Source organism: Oncorhynchus tshawytscha, linkage group LG07 (genome assembly GCF_018296145.1).
Source record: "Oncorhynchus tshawytscha isolate Ot180627B linkage group LG07, Otsh_v2.0, whole genome shotgun sequence".
Classification (NCBI taxonomy): domain Eukaryota; kingdom Metazoa; phylum Chordata; class Actinopteri; order Salmoniformes; family Salmonidae; genus Oncorhynchus; species Oncorhynchus tshawytscha.
The window spans coordinates 46748765-46768066 of record NC_056435.1 but is presented as its reverse complement, the minus strand read 5'-3'; the positions used below and the strand labels follow the sequence as shown (position 1 = coordinate 46768066).

Genomic DNA, 19302 nt, shown 5'->3' with positions numbered 1-19302 from the left:
CCAAAAAGGTGTTAGAATAATCTAAAATATATTGATTTATTTAAGTAGCCAGCATTTGTCTTGACAGCTTTGTATACTCAAACCAGCTTCACCTGGAGTGCTTTTCCAAAAATCCCCACATTCCCACATATGCTAAGAAATTTTTAGCTGCCTTTACTTCACTCTGTTGACCAAACCATCTCAATTGGGTTGTTGGGTGATCTGATGCTCCTTGGTCAAATAGCCCTTACACAGCCTGGTGTTTTGGGTCATTGTCCTGTTGAAAAACAAATAGTCCCAATAAGTACAAATCAGATGGGATGGTGTATCGCAGCAGAATGCTGTGGTAACCATGCTGGTTCAGTGTGCTTTGAATTCTAAATAAGTCACTTACAGTATTACCAGCAAAGCACCATGCCAACACCACCTCCATGCTTCATGGTGGGAACCACACATACGGAGATCATCTGTTCACCTACTGTCTCACAAAGACATGGCGGTTGGAACCAATTTGGACTCATCAGAACAAAGGACAGATTTCTACTGGTCTAATGTCCGTTGCTCATGTTTCTTGGCCCAAGCAAGTCTCTTCTTCTTGGTGTCCTTTAGTAGTGTTTTCTTTGCAGCAATTCAACCACGAGGGCCTGATTCACGCAGTCTCCTCTGAACAGTTGCTTTTGAGATGTCTTACTTGAACTCTGAGAAGCATTTTTTGGGGGCTACACTTTCTGAGGCTGGTAACTAATGAACTTATCCTCTGCAGCAGAGGTAACTGTGTCTTCCTTTCCAGTGCTGGTCCTCATGACAGCCAGTTTCATCATAGTGCTTGATGATTTTTGCAACTGCACTTGAAATGTTCAAAGTTCTTAATTTTTTTGATTGACTGAACTTCATGTCTTGAAGTAATGATGGACTGTCATTTCTCTTTGCTTATTTGAGCTGTTCCTGCCATAATATGGACGGTCTTTTACATACCACCCCTACCTTATTACAACACAACTGATTGGCTCAAACTCATTAAGGAAAGAAATTCCACAAATTAACTTTAAACAAGGCACACCTGTTAATTGAAATGCATTCCAGGTGACTACCTCATGAAGCTGGTTGAGAGAATGCCAAGAGTGCAAAGCTGTCATCAAGGCAAAGGGTGGCTCCTTTGAAGAATCACAAATATAAAATATGTTTTGATTTGTGTAACACAATTTTTTGGGTCACTACATTATTTCTTAATTTGATGTCTTCACTATTCTACAATGTAGAAAATAGTAAACATAAAGAAAAACCCTTGAATGAGTAGTTCTAAAACTTTTGACTGAGTGAGGCAGGCAGTGCGGCAGAAATGTGCGTTTCCTGGAGGAGGAAGTGTGTGATGTCAGCAGGCTCCCAGAGAATGGTGACACGTGTGGGTCTGGTAGCCAGGCAGATGCCAGAGCAGTGATATGGGAGGTATTCCCGTGGGGACTGAATCATTGTATGTCTGTGTGTGTTTGTAAGGTGGACATGCAGGGCAGTGGTGAAAGAATCGCAGGGTTGAATGCGTCTCTGGTGTCTGTCTTATGTAAACAGAAAATTAGATGGGAGATCTCCATGTCCTCACTGTCAGTCATTAGGAGTGAATGATGAGGTAACTGAGCCTGCTGATCCACTAATACGGCTATTCCCAAACTGAGGAACGCCAAATAAAAATGTGATTCACATTTTCAAACAGTCATTTAGATTTACCAGCAGGGCTATACATTTGGGTGATGTTTTTTTCTTGCCCGAGTAGCCTCATTTCACTGCCAAAAATAAAATTAAACCATCTAGTGTTCAGCCAAATAACACAATGTCAAAGACAGGTCACTAAAGGGAGAACATTGCTTTAGAAAGTTTTGTTTTTGCTATTTACAAGAAATATACAGGTTCTGTGTGTCACAGCTTGGTAGTGCTAGATGCACCAATGAACAGAACACCACAGAGAGGAGAGCTGAGCAAGTCTATTGGTACAAACAAAGTATGACATTTTACAAAACAAACAACCCCAGAGACGAAGGACAGCATCGAGGGCTGTGTGAGAGAGCGGAGGTGAGGCTGAATTCCCTGAAAAGGGGGAATAATTCTGTTGAGCTTGTGGAGCATTAGCAGTTGGCTGCATCTGTTTGTATGGCAGTTTATGATAAAAGACCATGATGAATGTTAAATTGTGCTGTTACATATTTGCAACCTTGAGTAAAATGTAATTCAAGAGTCTGTCTGGAGACAGTGTGCTTTGCTTTGGCCTCGTAGAAGAGGCCTAATTTCAAATAGATATGTCTCATAGTACAATATAGTGCATTTATAGAGTGCCTTCAGAAAGTTTTCATACCCCTTGACTTATTCTACTTTTTGTTGTGTTACAGCCTGAATTCAAAATTGATGAAAAATATTTGTTTCCTCCATCTACACACAATACCTCATAACGACAAAGTTAACACATGTTTTCAGAAATGTTTGCAAATGTATTGAAAATGAAATACAGAAATATCTCATACACATAAGTATGCACACCCCTGAGTCAATACTTTGTAGAGCCACCTTTGGAATTGATGACAGCTGTGAGTCTTTCTGGGTAAGTCCCTAAGAGCTTTCCACACCTGGATTGTGCAACATTTGCCTATTATTCTTTTTTTTTAATTCTTCAAGCTCTGTCAAATTGGTTGTTGATCATTGCTAGACAACAATTTCCAGGTTGTGCCATAGATTTTCAAGGAGATTTAAGTGAAAACAAGTGTAACTCGTCAGCAACTCAAAAACATTCACTGTCTTCTTGGTAAGCAACGCCAGTGTAGATTTGGCCTTGTGTTTTAGGTTATTGTCCTGCTGAAATATGAATTAATCTCCCAGTGTCTTGTGAAAAGCAGACTGAACCAGGTTTTCCTCTAGGACTTTTTCTATGCTTAGCTCCATTCTGTTGATTTTTTATCATTATAAACTCCCCAGTCCTTAACAATTACAAGCATGCCCATGACATGATACAGCCACCACTACGCTTGAAAATATGAATGGTACTCAGTATTGTTTTGTATTGGATTTTCCCCAAACATAACACTTCGTATTCAGGACCAAAAGTTAATTGCAGTGTTACTTTAGTGCCTTGTTGCAAACAGGATACATGTTTTTTTTTAAACATTTTTCATATGTACAGGTTTCCTTCTTTTCACTCTGTTATTTAGTTTAGTATTGTAGGGTAACTACAATGTTTTTGATCCATCCACAATGTTTTCTCCTGTCACAGCCATTAAACTCTAACTGTTTTATTTACCATTGGCCTCATGGTGAAATCCATGAGCGGTTTCCTTACTCTCTGGCAACTGAGTTAGGAAGGACTCTGGTATCTTTGTAGTGACTGGGTGTATTGATACACCATCCAAAGTGTTATTAATAACATCACCATCCTCAAAGGGATATTAAATGTCTGATAATTGTATGTGTGGGTTACAGAGATGAGGTAGTCATTCAAAAATTATGTTAAACATTAATTATTGCAAACTGAGTGAGTCCATGCAACTTATGTGACTTGTTAAGCACATGTTTACTCCTGAACTTATTTAGGCTTGCCATAGCAAAGGGGTTGAATACTTATTGACTCAAGACATTTCAACTTTTAATTTTTTATTAATTTGTTGAAAAGATAATTGAAAAACATAATTCCACTTTGAAATTATGGGGTATTGTGTGTAGGCCAGTAACAAAAACATCTACATTTAATCCATTTTAAATTCAGGCTGTAACACAACCAAATGTGGAAAAAGTCAAGGGGTATGAATACTTTCTGAAGGCACTGTAAGAAATAAATAAGCTTGGAAACAAAAACAAATAAGAGCCACTAGTGTGTTTGTTTGTATTTTAGTTACTGGGTCAACATACTACGGCTGTGTGTGTGTTTAGTTGAGCCTGACTAGCTTTGAGTGTTTGTTGGGGATTCGTTGGCCTACATGTTTTTACACTTTTAGTATTTAAAATTCCTCTCCCCTCATATAGGGCCGTTTGCCATGTCCGTGTAAGCCATTTTGTACTGGACTGCTTATCACCATGGAAACTGTGTTGTGGATTGCAGTGAGTTGGAGTGCGTATGTGTGTGTGTGTGTGTGTGCGACCCAGTTCTATGTGTTTATTTGCTGTCCACTTTATTAAATTGTCATGTGAGCTCTATTAAACGGAGGCTACAGTGACAGGGATTCCCGAGTGGATATGGGGAGGGAAACAAGTTTCTTAGCTACCAGCTAAAGCACAGAAATACATAGGCCTATCTTTTCATGTAGAATGGCAAGCTGGATTCTTATTGTGTTACTTTTTATGATTAATTTTATTTTAGCCTACTTGGTATTTTATTCTTCTTGAACTGCACTGTTGGTTAAGGGCTTGTAAGTAAGCATTTCACGGTGAAGTCTACACTTGTTGTATGTGGCGCATGTGGCAAATAAAGTTTGATTTGATTTTTATTTGATATGCTGTCTGTATCAGATGCTACCTCTGGGATGTACTGGGATAGATTAAGTTTAGGTTGAACCCACATAACACATGGTACCTGTGCCTATTAGTATGTGGTGTGGACTGCATGGGTATGAGCATGTGAGTGGCTCAGTGTTTGTCACGTCTATATACTGCTGGCTTGCTTCTGAAGCTAAGCAGGGTTGATCCTGGTAGGTCCCTGGATGGGAGACCAGATGCTGCTGGAAGTGGTGTTGGAGGTCCAGTAGGATGCATCCCTTTCCTCTTGTCTAAAATAATAAATATATATCACAAAGCCCCAGGGGACATTGCCCTGTGTAGGGTGCCGTCTTTCAGATGGGACGTTAAACGGGTGTCCTGTCTCTCTGTGGTCAGATAAAGATCCCATGGCACTTACCATAGGGGTGCTAACCCCAGTGTCCTGGCTAAATTCTCAATCTGGCCCTCATATCATCACGGTCACCTAATAATCCCCAGTTTACAATTGGCTCATTCATCTTCTTTTCCCTGTAACTATTCCCCAGGTCGTTGCTGTAAATGAGAATGTGTTCTCAGTCAACTTACCTGGTAAAATAAGGGTTAAATAAATACAAATGTAGCCAAATGATGCTTGTTGTGAAGTCATCCAATGAGATCATGATTCATTCATTGAGATTATTATTCATCTGTAAAATAAAACTTCCCTCTTCCATGTCCTTCCTTCTTGTGTGCTATCTCACTGTTTTTCACCCTTCAGCATTCAACTCCTCCCTTCATATCCGCTGTGTTGGAGTTTGTCCTGGCTGAAAAATCTCTGACATTCTGTTGTTTTTAAACCATTGTTGTGTAAATGAATTCATAACATTGTCTAGGTCCATTATATGATTAATGATGCCCTGGCTTTAACAGAGCATTACATATTAGTGGTCTGTTTATAGCTCAGTCTCCCTTGTCTTTCTCCTGCCATCAGAAAGAAAAACTATTTGTCACAACTTGGAGACAATAGCAACAACACAAATGAGTTATCTTGCAATATTCTCTGGTAAAGACAACCCCTCTAAAATCAAACTATGCATAGAAATGCAAAACTATGAGAATAGCATAATTCATTTTTCTAATATTCCATTATTTAGAAAATATCTTAAAAATATAAATGTACATATCCATTTTAATTTACTTTGTACAAAACAATTATTTTTTAATATTCTACTTGAATTATATGCTCTTTCATTATTCACCATCATATAAAATGCGGAACTTAAAAATGGAAAATCAAAATGGATGCTGCCAACAGCATATCACTGGAAAATGTCATCCTGGCACATTTTTTGCAAAAAGGTACAATGTCACAGTAGCTAGATGGTAGTCAATGAGTACAGGGTTGACGTTTTTGTCAATACATTGCAGTCAATGGGATAAGATGAGTGTCACAGGGTTGAAGTTTTTTACAACACATTGCAGTCAATGGAAAAAGATGAGTGTCACAGGGCTAACATTTTTCTTGTTAATCTCATGTCTGTCTCTCTCTCACTTTCTACCTCCTCTTTATCCCCCCATTCTGTTCTCTCTCCCTCCCCCTTCTTTCACCCCCTCCACCCTCTCCCCTCTCTCTCCACTTTCTTCCTCACTCTCCCACTTCTCTCTCTCTCCCTCCTCCCCCTCTATTCTCTCTCCCGCCTTCTTTCCCTCCCTCCCTCCACCTCCTCTCATTTCTCTCTCCCTCTCCCTCCTCTCTGTCCCTCCCCTTCCCTCACACTCCCCCCTTCTCTCTCTCTCCCCTCCCTCCTCCCCCTCCATTCTCTCTCTCTTCTCTCTCCCACCTCTGTCTGTTGACTCTCTCTCCCCCTCTCTTTCTCCCCATCTCCTCTCCCTCCTCCCTTCCCCTTTCACCTTCTCCCTCTCTCTCTCCCCCTCCCTCAGATTTAGCTGTGACCCTTGATGATGATGTTCAAAATATTTATTGGTCTGATGTGATTAATAAGGGGCATCCAGACACTGTACTTGATGAATTTATGAAATTGCTTCTTCCAATCATTGATAAACATGCACCTGTTAAGAAACTGACAGCTCCATGGTTTGACAAGGAATTGAAAACCAATGCAAATAGTCAGTGCAGCCATTTGGTTAGCTGTTCAGGAGTCTTATGGCTTGGGGATCTAGACTTGGCGCTCCGGTACTGCTTGTCGCATGGTAGCAGACAGAACAGTCTATGACTAGGGTGGCTGGGGTCTTTGGCAATTTTTAGGGCCTTCCTCTGACACCGCCTGGTATAGAGGTCCTGGATGGCAGGTCCCTCCCTCACCCTCCTCTCATGTCTCCTTCTTCCTCCTCTCTCCCTTCCCCTCCATTCTCTCAGTCCTTCTTTCCCTCCCTCCCTTCCTTCCATGCCTCCCCATCCTCTCATCTCTCCCTCTTCTTCCACTCTCTCCCTCCTCTCTCCCATAGACAGGCCGGCAGACAGACAGACGGACGGACGGGCAGGCAGGCAGGCTGGCTGGTTGACAGATAGACAGACAAACACAGACAGTTTCAAGTCAATAGAAAAAAATGGAACAATATCCTCTTCAGAATTCATTCAAGAATTCATAACAAGGCTCTTAGCGTCTAGAACTGTAAGGCCATTGTGTCCAATGGATGTCAAAATTGCTTATGGGTCGATTTACTTCAAATGTTATATGCCGGGTCCCGCGTTCACAAATATGTAAAATTTGGGAAGATTAAACCTTTTCAACACTTTAAAATCTCCCCTATGACCCCCAATTAAGTCACTTCTTGTAATCTAAGGAAGCTGAAATTCAATGTACAATGCCCTGAGTTTCTACAGTGGACCGTTCTACAGAGGACGGAAGACAGTGTTTTTGTGCTAAAGAAGGTTAAACCAAGGCCTTATACCTTTTAAAGGGTTAATAAATTATGTTATAACAAACTGTAAGTTCTCCTCTTCAGGAGATCTCTGTGTGTGTGTTAAAACCTGTTTTGAGTGTTGTGACCTTTAGACACTATCAGAAGGCGTCTACATTCAGACTCTTCCTGTCTGGATCCCACCGTGGTTATCTGGTTTTCTGAGAACACAAGGCTGCCACAGACCTGATGAAACCAGCCCCCTGTCAGAAGAGGCTTGCACTTGTTCACCTTGTTATGACCCTATACTTGTGATGAAAGGTTAAGTTTCGGTCAAACTCACTGAGTTTTTACTTGCTGATAAGATGGTTCCTGCTGTCAAGGGAAGGTTAGATTTATTAAAATGTTGTTGCCAGGGAAAGTTATGTGAGGGGGATTGGGGAGGCTATATAAGTTACAGGATGTCTTAGACATTTTGCAGAACTTGGGGTGAACTATCATATGCTGTTAAACTGTACTCTGTACCAACTTCTGCCTACAGTTGTATTACTAAAAGGAGTATTTTAATACTTAAACAACGAGTCTGTGTTTCCTTTCCACTACTAATGTATGTTTGATAATAATATAGACCCAATCATTTGTTGAGGAAATTTACCAACAGTGCAGCTACAGTGCAGAGCTAACTCTAACCCTGACCCTGACCCTAACCTTAATCCTCACTTCATCTCTACATCTTGGCTCAACCCTTCTGCCAATGTCACTCAAAACACATTAACTCTAGGTCAGGCTTCAAGTGAGGCCTACCTTTCTGCCATGTAGTTGGGGGAGGGGAAATGTATCAACCTAATCTCCAAAGTGAACCAGTTGATATCGGTAGGTCTAGGCTGCGAAACAGAGGTGATTGCAGTTGAGAGGATGAGGGAGAAAGGTAAAGGTCCTGGGGTTGTGAAGGTGGAGTGTCGGTCTGTGGAGGAGAAAGTGGCTCTGTTATGGGAAAAACAAAAGCTGCGAGGCCTTCCTGATTATAACAAAGTCTTCCTTCGATCAGCCAAGTCCCACACCGATCATCTTATAGAACTGAGCTTCAAGACGCTGCTGAGGCAAATACCAGCAGGAAAGGACTATTTCGTCACGGGAAGCCCACAGGTCATGAAACGAGATCAACCAGAAGGACAACGCGGACAAGGACATGGGGTGGACAGACCTACAACATACTGAGGGGCTTTCCATCCCCTACAAGATTCAATTGAAATAGCGCATTGGAATGTTAACAGATGGACTACATTGAACAATAAATTACGAATAACAATACTAAAATCCTTAAACGCAGACGTTCTCTCAATAAATGAAACGCATTTGCATCGACAAGAAATGATTGATATTGAAGGGTATGTATGGTATGGACACAACAGAAAAACTAATGTGAAAACCCCCAGGGGCTCTGGGGAAGTGGGAATATGTGTAAAGTCTGATCTGATGAAAGCATATAAAATTGAAATGATCGATAAAGCCATAGAAGGAATTATTGGTTTGCGCTTTGAACATAGGGAGTCAGATGATTGTTTTGTTGTGTTTTCATGCTATTTGCCACCTAAGTAGTCCACATGGGGTAGAGATGCATGCTCCTTCTATTGTCATATGATAAGTCAAGTATACCGAAATACAGAAGCAGATGCTATTTACATATGTGGGGATCTTAACAGTGGAATTGGGAGGTTAGATGACTATATAAATGATATTATTGATATTCCGTCACGTGTTGCTTTGGATGGCTTTGTTAGTCATCATGGGGAAACCCTATTAGAATTCCTTTGGCACTCTACAATGTGTATCATTAATGGAAGGATATGCCCCTTAAGCGAGAACTTTACATCCATATCTGGCAAAGGAAAAGCTGTGGTGGACTTTATAGTTACCCTCCACGACTGTCTAGAAACTTGTTTGGAATTGAAGGTGTTATCTCCTAGACAGATGGTTGCAGAATGCAGATGTTCTGACTTAATTGGACGAAAAAAAGTAGACCTCCTGATCATTCTCTTTTATTTATGATATTTTCTGTTGGCCACAAATGTGCATCACTTGGGACAAAATATATATACCCCGAATAGGCCTAAATGTAAGAAAAGAAATGTGCCAAATGACTTTCTATGTTCTGAAATGGTATGTAGAGCTCTGGTGGAAATCATCAAAACTCTGCTAAGATCCAAAGAAACAACATTTGATTTAGATGTGTGGTATGAAAAATGTTGTGATATTATATATTCTGAAATGAGGAAAGAATTATGCAAATATAGAATTCACCCCCAAGTCCAGGAAGGTGTACCTACTGTTACCTACTGCAACCGAGCAGCCTTACTGGAATGATGAGTTAAGGGATCTATGGTCAGTAATACGCAAGGCCGAGTACTTATTTTTACAGTGACAAGATAGGAATACAAGAGAACAGTGTAGGAAGGAATTGAAGATTACCTTTTATTTACTATGCAAGTCAGTTAAGAACAAATTCTTATTTTCAATGACGGCCTAGGAACAGTGAGTTAACTGCCTGTTCAGGGGCAGAACGACAGATTTGTACCTTGTCGGCTCGGGGATTCGAACTTGCAACCTTTCCTTTCGGTTACCTTTCGGTTACCTTTCGGTTATCTTTCGGTTACCTTTCGGTTACCTTTCGGTTATCTTTCGGTTACCTTTCGGTTACCTTTCGGTTACCTTTCGGTTACCTTTCGGTTACCTTTCGGTTACCTTTCGGTTATACCTTTCGGTTATTTCTTTCGGTTACCTTTTTCGGTTATACCTTTCGGTTACCTTTCGGTTACCTTTCGGTTACCTTTCGGTTACCTTTCGGTTACCTTTCTTCGGTTATACCTTTCGGTTACCTTTCGGTTACCTTTCGGTTATCTTTCGGTTACCTTTCGGTTACCTTTCGGTTATCTTTCGGTTACCTTTCGGTTACCTTTCGGTTACCTTTCGGTTACTAGTCCAACGCTCTAACCACTAGGCTACCCTGCCGCCCCATTAAAGACTGCGCCTATTTAATTAAACAACGATATCAGAGAGGGCCGTTATTACACCTTGAGGAGATACAGACAAGAAATCCTCAACAGTTTTGGAGCCAAATTAACAAGTTAGGACCAAAACGATATAAGAAAATTCCAATGGAAGTCAGGGAAGAGCAGGATGGGCGGAACTCTGATATTACACAGGTACCTAAGGAGTGGGAGAAGGGGTTTGCTGCCTTGTTCTCAGGTAAAGAAAATGTGGCATATTTTGAGGAAGAATTTTATAAAGACATATGTTCCCTGAAAACTAAAATGGAAAATACAATGTTAGAACCCTCGTTTTTAAATGAGGAGCTGTCTGTGGCAGAAGTTAAGAAGGTGATTGACGCTGCAAAAATGGGAAAGCGTTTGACATCGATGAACTGCCTAATGAGGTTTTAAAATCCCCTAAATTAATTAATGTCCTATATGATTTGCCTGGGCAACTGAAATGTCTGACATTTTTCAAGAGTTTGACTGTGAACATCTGTACGAAAACAAAATGAAGGGAAACATAGATATGATTAAAAAACAACTGTTGACGTAATATATAAAATGTAAAAAATGGGTGGAGGAGATGAATTATAAACCCAAATTGAGAACCTTTTGTTTGATTAAGGGTAACATTTGTGTGTGAGAGATATATTATGTATAACCTACCTAAAAGCAAGAGATCGCTATGTGCACAGGTAAGATCAGGGATATTGCCTCTGCGTATTGAAACAGGTAAGATCAGGGATATTGCCTCTGTGTATTGAAACAGTTCGGTATTGTGGTGAAATGGAAAAGGAAAGACAATGTAAATATTGTGACCGTGAAGAAATAGAGAATGAAACTCATTTTATCCTCTACTGACCTTTCTACCACGATATACGCTTGCTCTTATTCCAGAAAACATGTGGCTGTGATGAGGAAAAATTTTAATGTTTTTTTGTACATTGTGTATTTCCATTTGAAGAATATTTAAATAAAGCCTGGAATAAAATTAAATGAATTGTAAAAAAATATATATTTATCTTCTATGTGGTTAATGTGTGTGTATATAGATTGTGTGTAGGCTTATCTCCCATATGAATCTTCTCTTTGTGCCACACTGGGTTCAAGTGACTTCTGTTTCTTGTTTTCTGTATTTATTTATATGTTATGTATGTATGTACAGTTGAAGTCAGAAGTTTACCTACACTTAGGTTGGAGTCATTAAAACTCTCCACAAACTATAGTTTTGGCAAGTCAGTTAGGACATCTACTTTGTGCATGACACAAGTTATTTTTCCAACAATAGTTTACAACAATTGTTTACAGATTATTTCACTTATAATTCACTGTATTACAATTCCAGTGGGTCAGAAGTTTACATACACTAAGTTGACTGTGACTTTAAACAGCTTGGACAATTCCCGAAAATGATGTCATGACTTTAGAAGCTTCTGATAGGCTAATTGACATAATTTGAGTCAATTGGAAGTGTACCTGTGGATGTATTTCAAGGCCTACCTTTCAAACTCAGTGCTTCTTTGCTTGTTGGGAAAATTCCGCAAAGACCTCCAAAAAAAAATTGTAGACCTTCACAAGTCTGGTTCATCCTTGGGAGCAATTTCCAAACGTCTGATGGGACCACGTTCGTCTGTACGAACAACAGTAAGCAAGTATAAACACCATGGGACCACGCAGCCGTCATACCACTCAGGAAGGAGACGCGTTATGTCTCCTAGAGATGAATGTATTTTGGTGCGAAAAGTGCAAATCAACCCCATAACAAAAGCAAAGGACCTTGTGAAGATGCTGGAGGAAACAGGTAGAAAAGTATCTGTATCCACACTAAAACAAGTCCTATATCGACATAACCTGAAAGGGCGCTCTGCAAGGAAGAAGCCACTGCTCCAAAACCGCCATAAAAAAGCCAGACTATCGTTTGAATTGCACATGGGGACAAGATCGTAGTTTTTGGAGAAACGTCCTCTGGTCTGATGAAACAAAAATGGAACTGTTTGGCTGTAATGACCATCGTTATGTTTGGAGGTAAAAAAGGCAGAGGCTTGCAAGCCGATGAACACCATCCCAACCCTGAAGCACGGGGGTGGCAGCATCATGTTGTGGGAGTGTTTTGCTGCAGGAGGGCCTGGTGCACTTCACAAAATAGATGGCATCATGAGGAAAGAAAATCAGGTGGATATATTGAAGCAACATCTCAAGACATCAGTCAGGAAGTTAAAGCTTGGTCGCAAATGGGTCTTCCAAATGGACAATGACCCCAAACATATTTCCAAAATTTTGGCAAAATGGCTTAAGGACAACAAATTCAAGGTATTGGAGAGGCCATCACAAAGCCCTGACCTCAATCCCATACAAAATTTGTGGGCAGACGTGAAAAAACATGTGTGAGCAAGGATGCCTACAAACCTGACTCAGTTACATCAGCTCTGTCAGGAATAATGGGCCAAAATTCACCCAATTTAATGTGAGAAGCTTGTGGAAGGCTACCTGAAACGTTGACCCAAGTTAAACAATTTAAAGGCAATGCTAACCAAATACTAATTGAGTGTATGTAAACTTCTGACCCACTGGGAATATGATGAAAGAAATAAAAGTTAAGTGGTTATCCTAACTGACTTAAAACAGGGAATTTTACGTGGATTACATGTCAGGAATTGTGATTAAACTGAGTTTAAATGTATTTGGCTAAGGTGTATGTAAACTTCCGATTTGAACTATATGTATATGTATATTATTTTACCTCTCTAGGGATGTAATTTACTGTTATGTATTGATTTTTACTTTATTTTGTATTTTAATAATTTTTTTTGTATCATTTTTAATGTATTTTTTACTATTTATGCAATGCAGAGAACACCGGAAGCATAATTATCATTTAATTACCAAAGTGAATCATTGTAATGTTTGTTCATCTGTCAATTAATCCCATAAGGGATGGGTTGCCAATTGATGATTTGACACGAAAATAAAATGTCATTCATTGCATTGATTCATTCATTCAATTGTAAATTGGATTATGGTTAAGGTTATGTCTTGGATTAAGGCCCTAGGTTCATGTCCACTTGCAGCTCAGCCCTAACCCTAGCCATAACTCTATCCCTCCACATTCTAGCTTCAGCTCTTGGAGTTAGGGTTGAGCGGACATGTGGACAAGAAGTTAGTGTTAGGGTTATGGCTAGGGATAGGGTTGAGCCAAGGTGTAGAGATGAAGCAAGGGTTAGGGATAGGGTTGAGCCAAGATGTAGAGATGAAGCAAGGGTTAGGGATAGGGTTGAGCCAAGGTGTAGAGATGAAGCAAGGGTTAGGGATAGGGTTGAGCCAAGATGTAGAGATGAAGCAAGGGTTAGGGATAGGGTTGAGCCAAGGTGTAGAGATGAAGCAAGGGTTAGGGATAGGGTTGAGCCAAGGTGTAGAGATGAAGCAAGGGTTAGTGATAGGGTTGAGCCAAGATGTAGAGATGAAGCAAGGGTTAGGGATAGGTTTTAGCCAAGATGTAGAGATGAAGCAAGGGTTAGGGATAGGGTTGAGCCAAGGTGTAGAGATGAAGCAAGGGTTAGGGGTAGGGTTGAGCCAAGATGTAGAGATGAAGCAAGGGTTAGGGATAGGGTTGAGCCAAGATGTAGAGATGAAGCAAGGGTTAGGGATAGGTTTGAGCCAAGATGTAGAGATGAAGCAAGGGTTAGGGATAGGGTTGAGCCAAGATGTAGAGATGAAGCAAGGGTTAGGGATAGGGTTGAGCCAAGATGTAGAGATGAAGCAACGGTTAGGGATAGGGTTGAGCCAAGATGTAGAGATGAAGCAAGGGTTAGGGATTGGGTTGAGCCAAGATGTAGAGATGAAGCAAGGGTTAGGGATAGGGTTGAGCCAAGATGTAGAGATGAAGCAAGGTTAGGGATAGGGTTGAGCCAAGATGTAGAAATGAAGCAAGGGTTAGGAATAGGGTTGAGCCAAGATGTAGAAATGAAGCAAGGGTTAGGGTTAGAGTTGAGCCAAGATGTAGAGATGAAGCAAGGGTTAGGGATAGGGTTGAGCCAAGATGTAGAGACAAAGCAAGGGTTAGGGTTAGAGTTGAGCCAAGATGTAGAGATGAAGCAAGGGTTAGGGATAGGGTTGAGCCAAGATGTAGAGATGAAGCAAGGGTTAGGGTTAGGGTTGAGCTGCAAGTGGACATGAACCTAGGGTTAGGGTTAAGGGTTGTTTAGGGTTGAGGTGGGATGTGGACAGGAAGCTAGAGTTAGGGTTAGGGTTGAGCTGGGATCTGGGTATGAAGCTAGGGTTAGGGTTTTGTTTAGAGTTTGCCTGCCTGGCTGTCTGTGATTTTATATATCTGTCTGCTTTCCTGCCTGCCTGCCTCTCTTTCTGCATGTGAGTGGAGATGTCTTTCTGTCTGAGATAAAGAGAGATGAGGGAAAAATAGATAGAAGAGAGAGGAGATTGTCATGTCTGTGAAGCCTTTCTCTATGCGTTCATATTGTGATGCTTATCTTTGCCCATTGAATGCAATGTATCCACTTAGGTATCAACCCTGTGACACTCATCTTTTCCAATTGACAATAATGCATTTACATAAACTTCAACACTGTTTATTTATTGACCTAGGCAAGTCAGATAAGAACAAATTCTTATTTACAATGACAGCCTACCTAATGACGGCACTGGACAAAATGTGCACCACCCTATGGGACTCCCAATCACGGCCAGCTGTGATACAGCCTGGAATCGAACCAGGGTCTGTAGTGACACCTCTAGCACTGAGATGCAGTGCTTTAGACCACTGTGCCACTTGGAGTGACAGTCATCTTTTCCCATTGATTGCAATGTATTGAGATAAAAGTTAACCCTGTGACACTCATCTTTTCCCATTGACTCAATGTATTGAGAAAAACGTCAACCCTGTGACACTTATCTTTTCCCATTGACGGCAATGTATTGAGAAAAACATCAACCCTGTAACACAAACTTTTTCCCATTGACTGCAATATTAAATTAAACGTCAACCCTGTGACACAAACTTTTTCCCATTGACTGCAATATTAAATTAAACGTCAACCCTGTGACACAAACTTTTTCCCATTGACTGCAATATTAAATTAAACGTCAACCATGTGACACAAACTTTTTCCCATTGACTGAAATGTATTGAGATAAATGTCAACACTGTGACACTCATCTTTTCCCATTGACTGCAATGTATTGAGAAAGACGACAACCCTGTGACATTCATCATTTCCCATTGACTGCAATGTATTTAGAAAGACAACAACCCTGTGACATTCATCATTTCCCATTGACTGCAATGTATTGAGAAAGACAACAACCCTGTGACATTCATCATTTCCCATTGACTGCAATGTATTGAGAAAGACAACAACCCTGTGACATTCATCATTTCCCATTGACTGCAATGTATTGAGAAAGACAACAACCCTGTGACACTCATCTTTTCCCATTGACTGCAATGTATTGAGAAAAACATCAGGTACATTTGACCTTTTTGCAAAAATGTGCTAGGATGACGTTTTCAGGCTAATAATGGGCTGATGCTGTTTATCCCCTCCCCAGTAGCAACTGTGATTGGATATGATTCATGACAACCAACCACAACCACACATCTGAGAGAGTATTAAAACATAAAGGAACCCGGCTTATCCTGTTTTCTGTGTGTAAATATCACCTGTCTGCATAAAACCCCACCAAAAAATCAAAAACAAACACATCAGTAAACAAACAAAACAACAACGAATACACTGTACAGAATTTAAAATATTTATCACTCATCACATTTTTCACTATCTCATGCCAGGAATAGGGCATGATGGGAATGGGGAAACAGACAGGATATGACAGTGGCTGTGTCCTCTGTAATGGCTGACCATTACAACAGGGATGAAAGTTCACCTCTTAGACAGCATCACAAAATAACAGACCAAAGAAATTATGCTATTTACTTTTTTTTTTAGAAAAGAACGGAAAAATAATATACATAAAATGATGTATGCCTGTGTGTGTATGTGTATGTTTATCTGCCTATCATCATGCATAAACATACACTCACAGACATACAAGCACACGCACACATGTTATGCATACACACAGTCGCATATACTGTAACTAAGGCCAGTTTTGAGGAAGAAAACAAACTAAATTTCTCTTAACACAATGTTGATTCAGTAATGGCTAAATCTACAGTGCATGACCTGATTCTGCAGAGTTATGTGTATCCCCTTTGGACACAGCAATGCACCCTCTCTTTCTCAGTCCCACAGTAGCATCTCCCAATGCCTTCAGTAATTTTGCTGCCATCCTGACAGTCTATGCACTCAAGTAGCAGGAAAAGGAAGGAAGAGTGAGCTCCTTCCTGTGTCCCAAAAGTTCTACTTATCGGGCATTTGTTACAAACCAAAACAAAACGCCAAATGTGTTTTCAGTGCCTTTTACTCAAGTGAGTAGAGGTGCAGCTCCTGGTATGGGTTAGAGTTCATGTTTTCTTTTATTTCTCTGTAGTATTTGCACCATGTCCTCCTGTTTGGGTGCTCTCTATACTACCTTTTCCCTCCTCCTGCCTCACTTGCTCTCATTATTGGTGTTTGAACAACTCCTCTCTACCCGGGAGAGCACATGGTTCTCCTGTCCCCCCCCTGGCCTGTCCTCCAAGGGGAACACACTATTAGCCAGCATCCTCTGGGAGCCCTCCAGGTGGTTGGCTGCAATGTGGTGGCTGCTATGGGAGCTGAGCTTGGGGCTGGCTTTTCCCAGGAGCCTCTGGGAGGGGTTGGTGCCTGAGCCATCATGGATGTGCTCCTCCTCGTCTGTGTCAGCGTCGATGAACTTACTAATGGAAGCGTCGTGGAATGTGAAGATTGTGGGGATCAGGGTCTCATGGGGTGGGGTCCTGCTGCTGGCAGTGGTGTAGACAGACACCTCAGGACTCATGAAGGAGTGGTCAGAGAGGGCGGAGCTATCTGAGAGGGCCCCACCCCCTGGACCCTGTGCTGAGAAGGAGGAGGAGGGGTCCGCGCCTCCACCTTTGAAGTTGACCTTGAGTGAGCGGTTCTTGAGAGGGTTACTGAAGCGCATTCCACGGGGGCTGTCAGGGAGGCCGCACTTAGAGCCTCGTCCTCCAGGGAGCTTGGTAGCAGTGTGAGGGCCGTCCATGGCCTCATCCTCCAGGGTGATCTCAAGCATGGGGTTGGCGCTAACCCTCCCTGGTACACTGGTGCTGGGGCTGTGGGAGAAGCGGGCGCTTTCGGTGAAGTCGGCAGCGCAGCTCATGAAGCTGTCAATACTGGACATGCTCCTCATATCTGTGGTTGGGGCAGGCTCCGTGGGGATGCTTCCCATCTCTATCTCATCTCTCTTCTTGGCTGCTTTAGATAAAGGTCTCTTGTCCTTGTTGTTAAGGTTAGGTTGAGATTGGGTCTTGGCCATCTTGTTGTACATCTCCTCCAGTTTCTGAGCGTTGAGGTGCTGAGGGCTTACAGGACGGGCTTTGTCTGGTGAGCTGGGCTCCAGGGACTTGGCGGAAACCGTCTCTGAGGTAGTCTGCTTGGGAGTCCCTTTCCTGTAGCTGGGAGACAGGTGGTTGCCCTGCAACTTCCCCATGTTCTCTCCATTATTTTCTACCACTACGTCCATGAGCTCGACACTACGTGCGAACGCCTCCTTCATGTTCATGGAGACGATGCTGCCGTTTCTCTTGGCTTTCTCCAGGGCCTCCCGCCTCTTGATGGCCTTTTCTTGCCTCTTCTGCTCCTTGTAGAACTCTGAGAAGTTGTTGACGATGATGGGGATGGGCAAGGCTATCACCAACACTCCAGCTATGCAGCACAGACCCCCAATAATCTTGCCCAATAAAGTCTTTGGGTATATGTCGCCATACCCCACCGTAGTCATAGTAATGGTGGCCCACCAGAAGGAGGCCGGGATGCTTTTAAACTTAGTGTCCTCTTCGTCCTTCTCAGCGAAGAAGACGAGACTGGAGAAGATCATGATGCCCATGGCCAAGAAGAGGATGAGCAGGCCCAGCTCGTTGTAACTCCTCCTCAGGGTGAAGCCCAGAGACTGGAGCCCTGTGGAATGCCTGGCTAGCTTCAGAATACGCAGAATACGCATTATTCGGAAGATCTGCACCACCCTCCGGACGTTCTGGAACTGTAGAACACTCTTATTGGACTCAGTCAGGAAGATGGTGACGTAGTAGGGCAGGATGGCCAGCAGGTCAATGATGTTCAGCGGACCCTTGAAGAACTTCCACTTGCTTGGCGAGGAGATGAAGCGGAGCAAATACTCCATTGTGAACCAGGCGATGCACACCGCCTCCACGTGAGCCAGCTGAGGGTTATCTGTCACCTGGCCAAACTCGTCTATGTCCTGCAGCTCCGGGAGGGTGTTCAGAGACAAGGCAATAGTTGACAGCACGATAAAGAGGATGGAGATGATGGCCAGGACCTGTTGAAACACAACCAAGACAACACGTTTCAGTCAAACTTCAGTGCAGTGACATGTTGAACATTAATGCCAGAGCATTTCAAGGCCTTTTAGTCTGGATCCAACTATGCGATTAAACAACTTTCAAAGATGCTCTAAATATCCTAAGTACGGCTGCAGCAAATAATAACAGTCATTATGTAAAGCTGACGCCTGAAAAATATGATTAATTCATGACCCACTTAGCTCTCTGACTAATTTCTCCTGAACATAATGAAAAGGCTACGGTCCTATCAGGACTAGCGGGTTTTTAAAGAGAAAAAAATGTCAAAGATAAATATAATCTAGATGGCCTGGTCATTCAAGTCTGACCAAAATAATGTTTAGAATGTCAGTGCCATTCCTTTTAAAAACGTGAACCAAAATACTAGTTTCCCTGGTAACCCACTTTCTTTGCCACCAAATGTTGTATTTTCTGTGGATTGTGATTGACAGAACACACACCATGAGATGAGGGTGCACATTGATCCTCAGATAGTGTGTGTGTATTACCAGCGTTCCCTATCACAGTAGG

General features: G+C 41.8%; 1 protein-coding gene across 1 annotated transcript in view; it reads right to left on the bottom strand.

Moving 5' to 3' along the window:
- Positions 1–15686: 15686 nt before the first annotated feature.
- The window catches only part of LOC112254651 (potassium voltage-gated channel subfamily B member 1-like), an 87765-nt gene continuing 84149 nt past the window's right edge, over positions 15687–19302 (bottom strand). The window contains exon 3 of the mRNA XM_024427380.2: positions 15687–18749. Within this exon, the coding sequence (XP_024283148.1) occupies positions 16866–18749 (1884 nt within the window). The 3' untranslated portion in view covers positions 15687–16865. The remainder of the gene's footprint in view (positions 18750–19302) is intronic.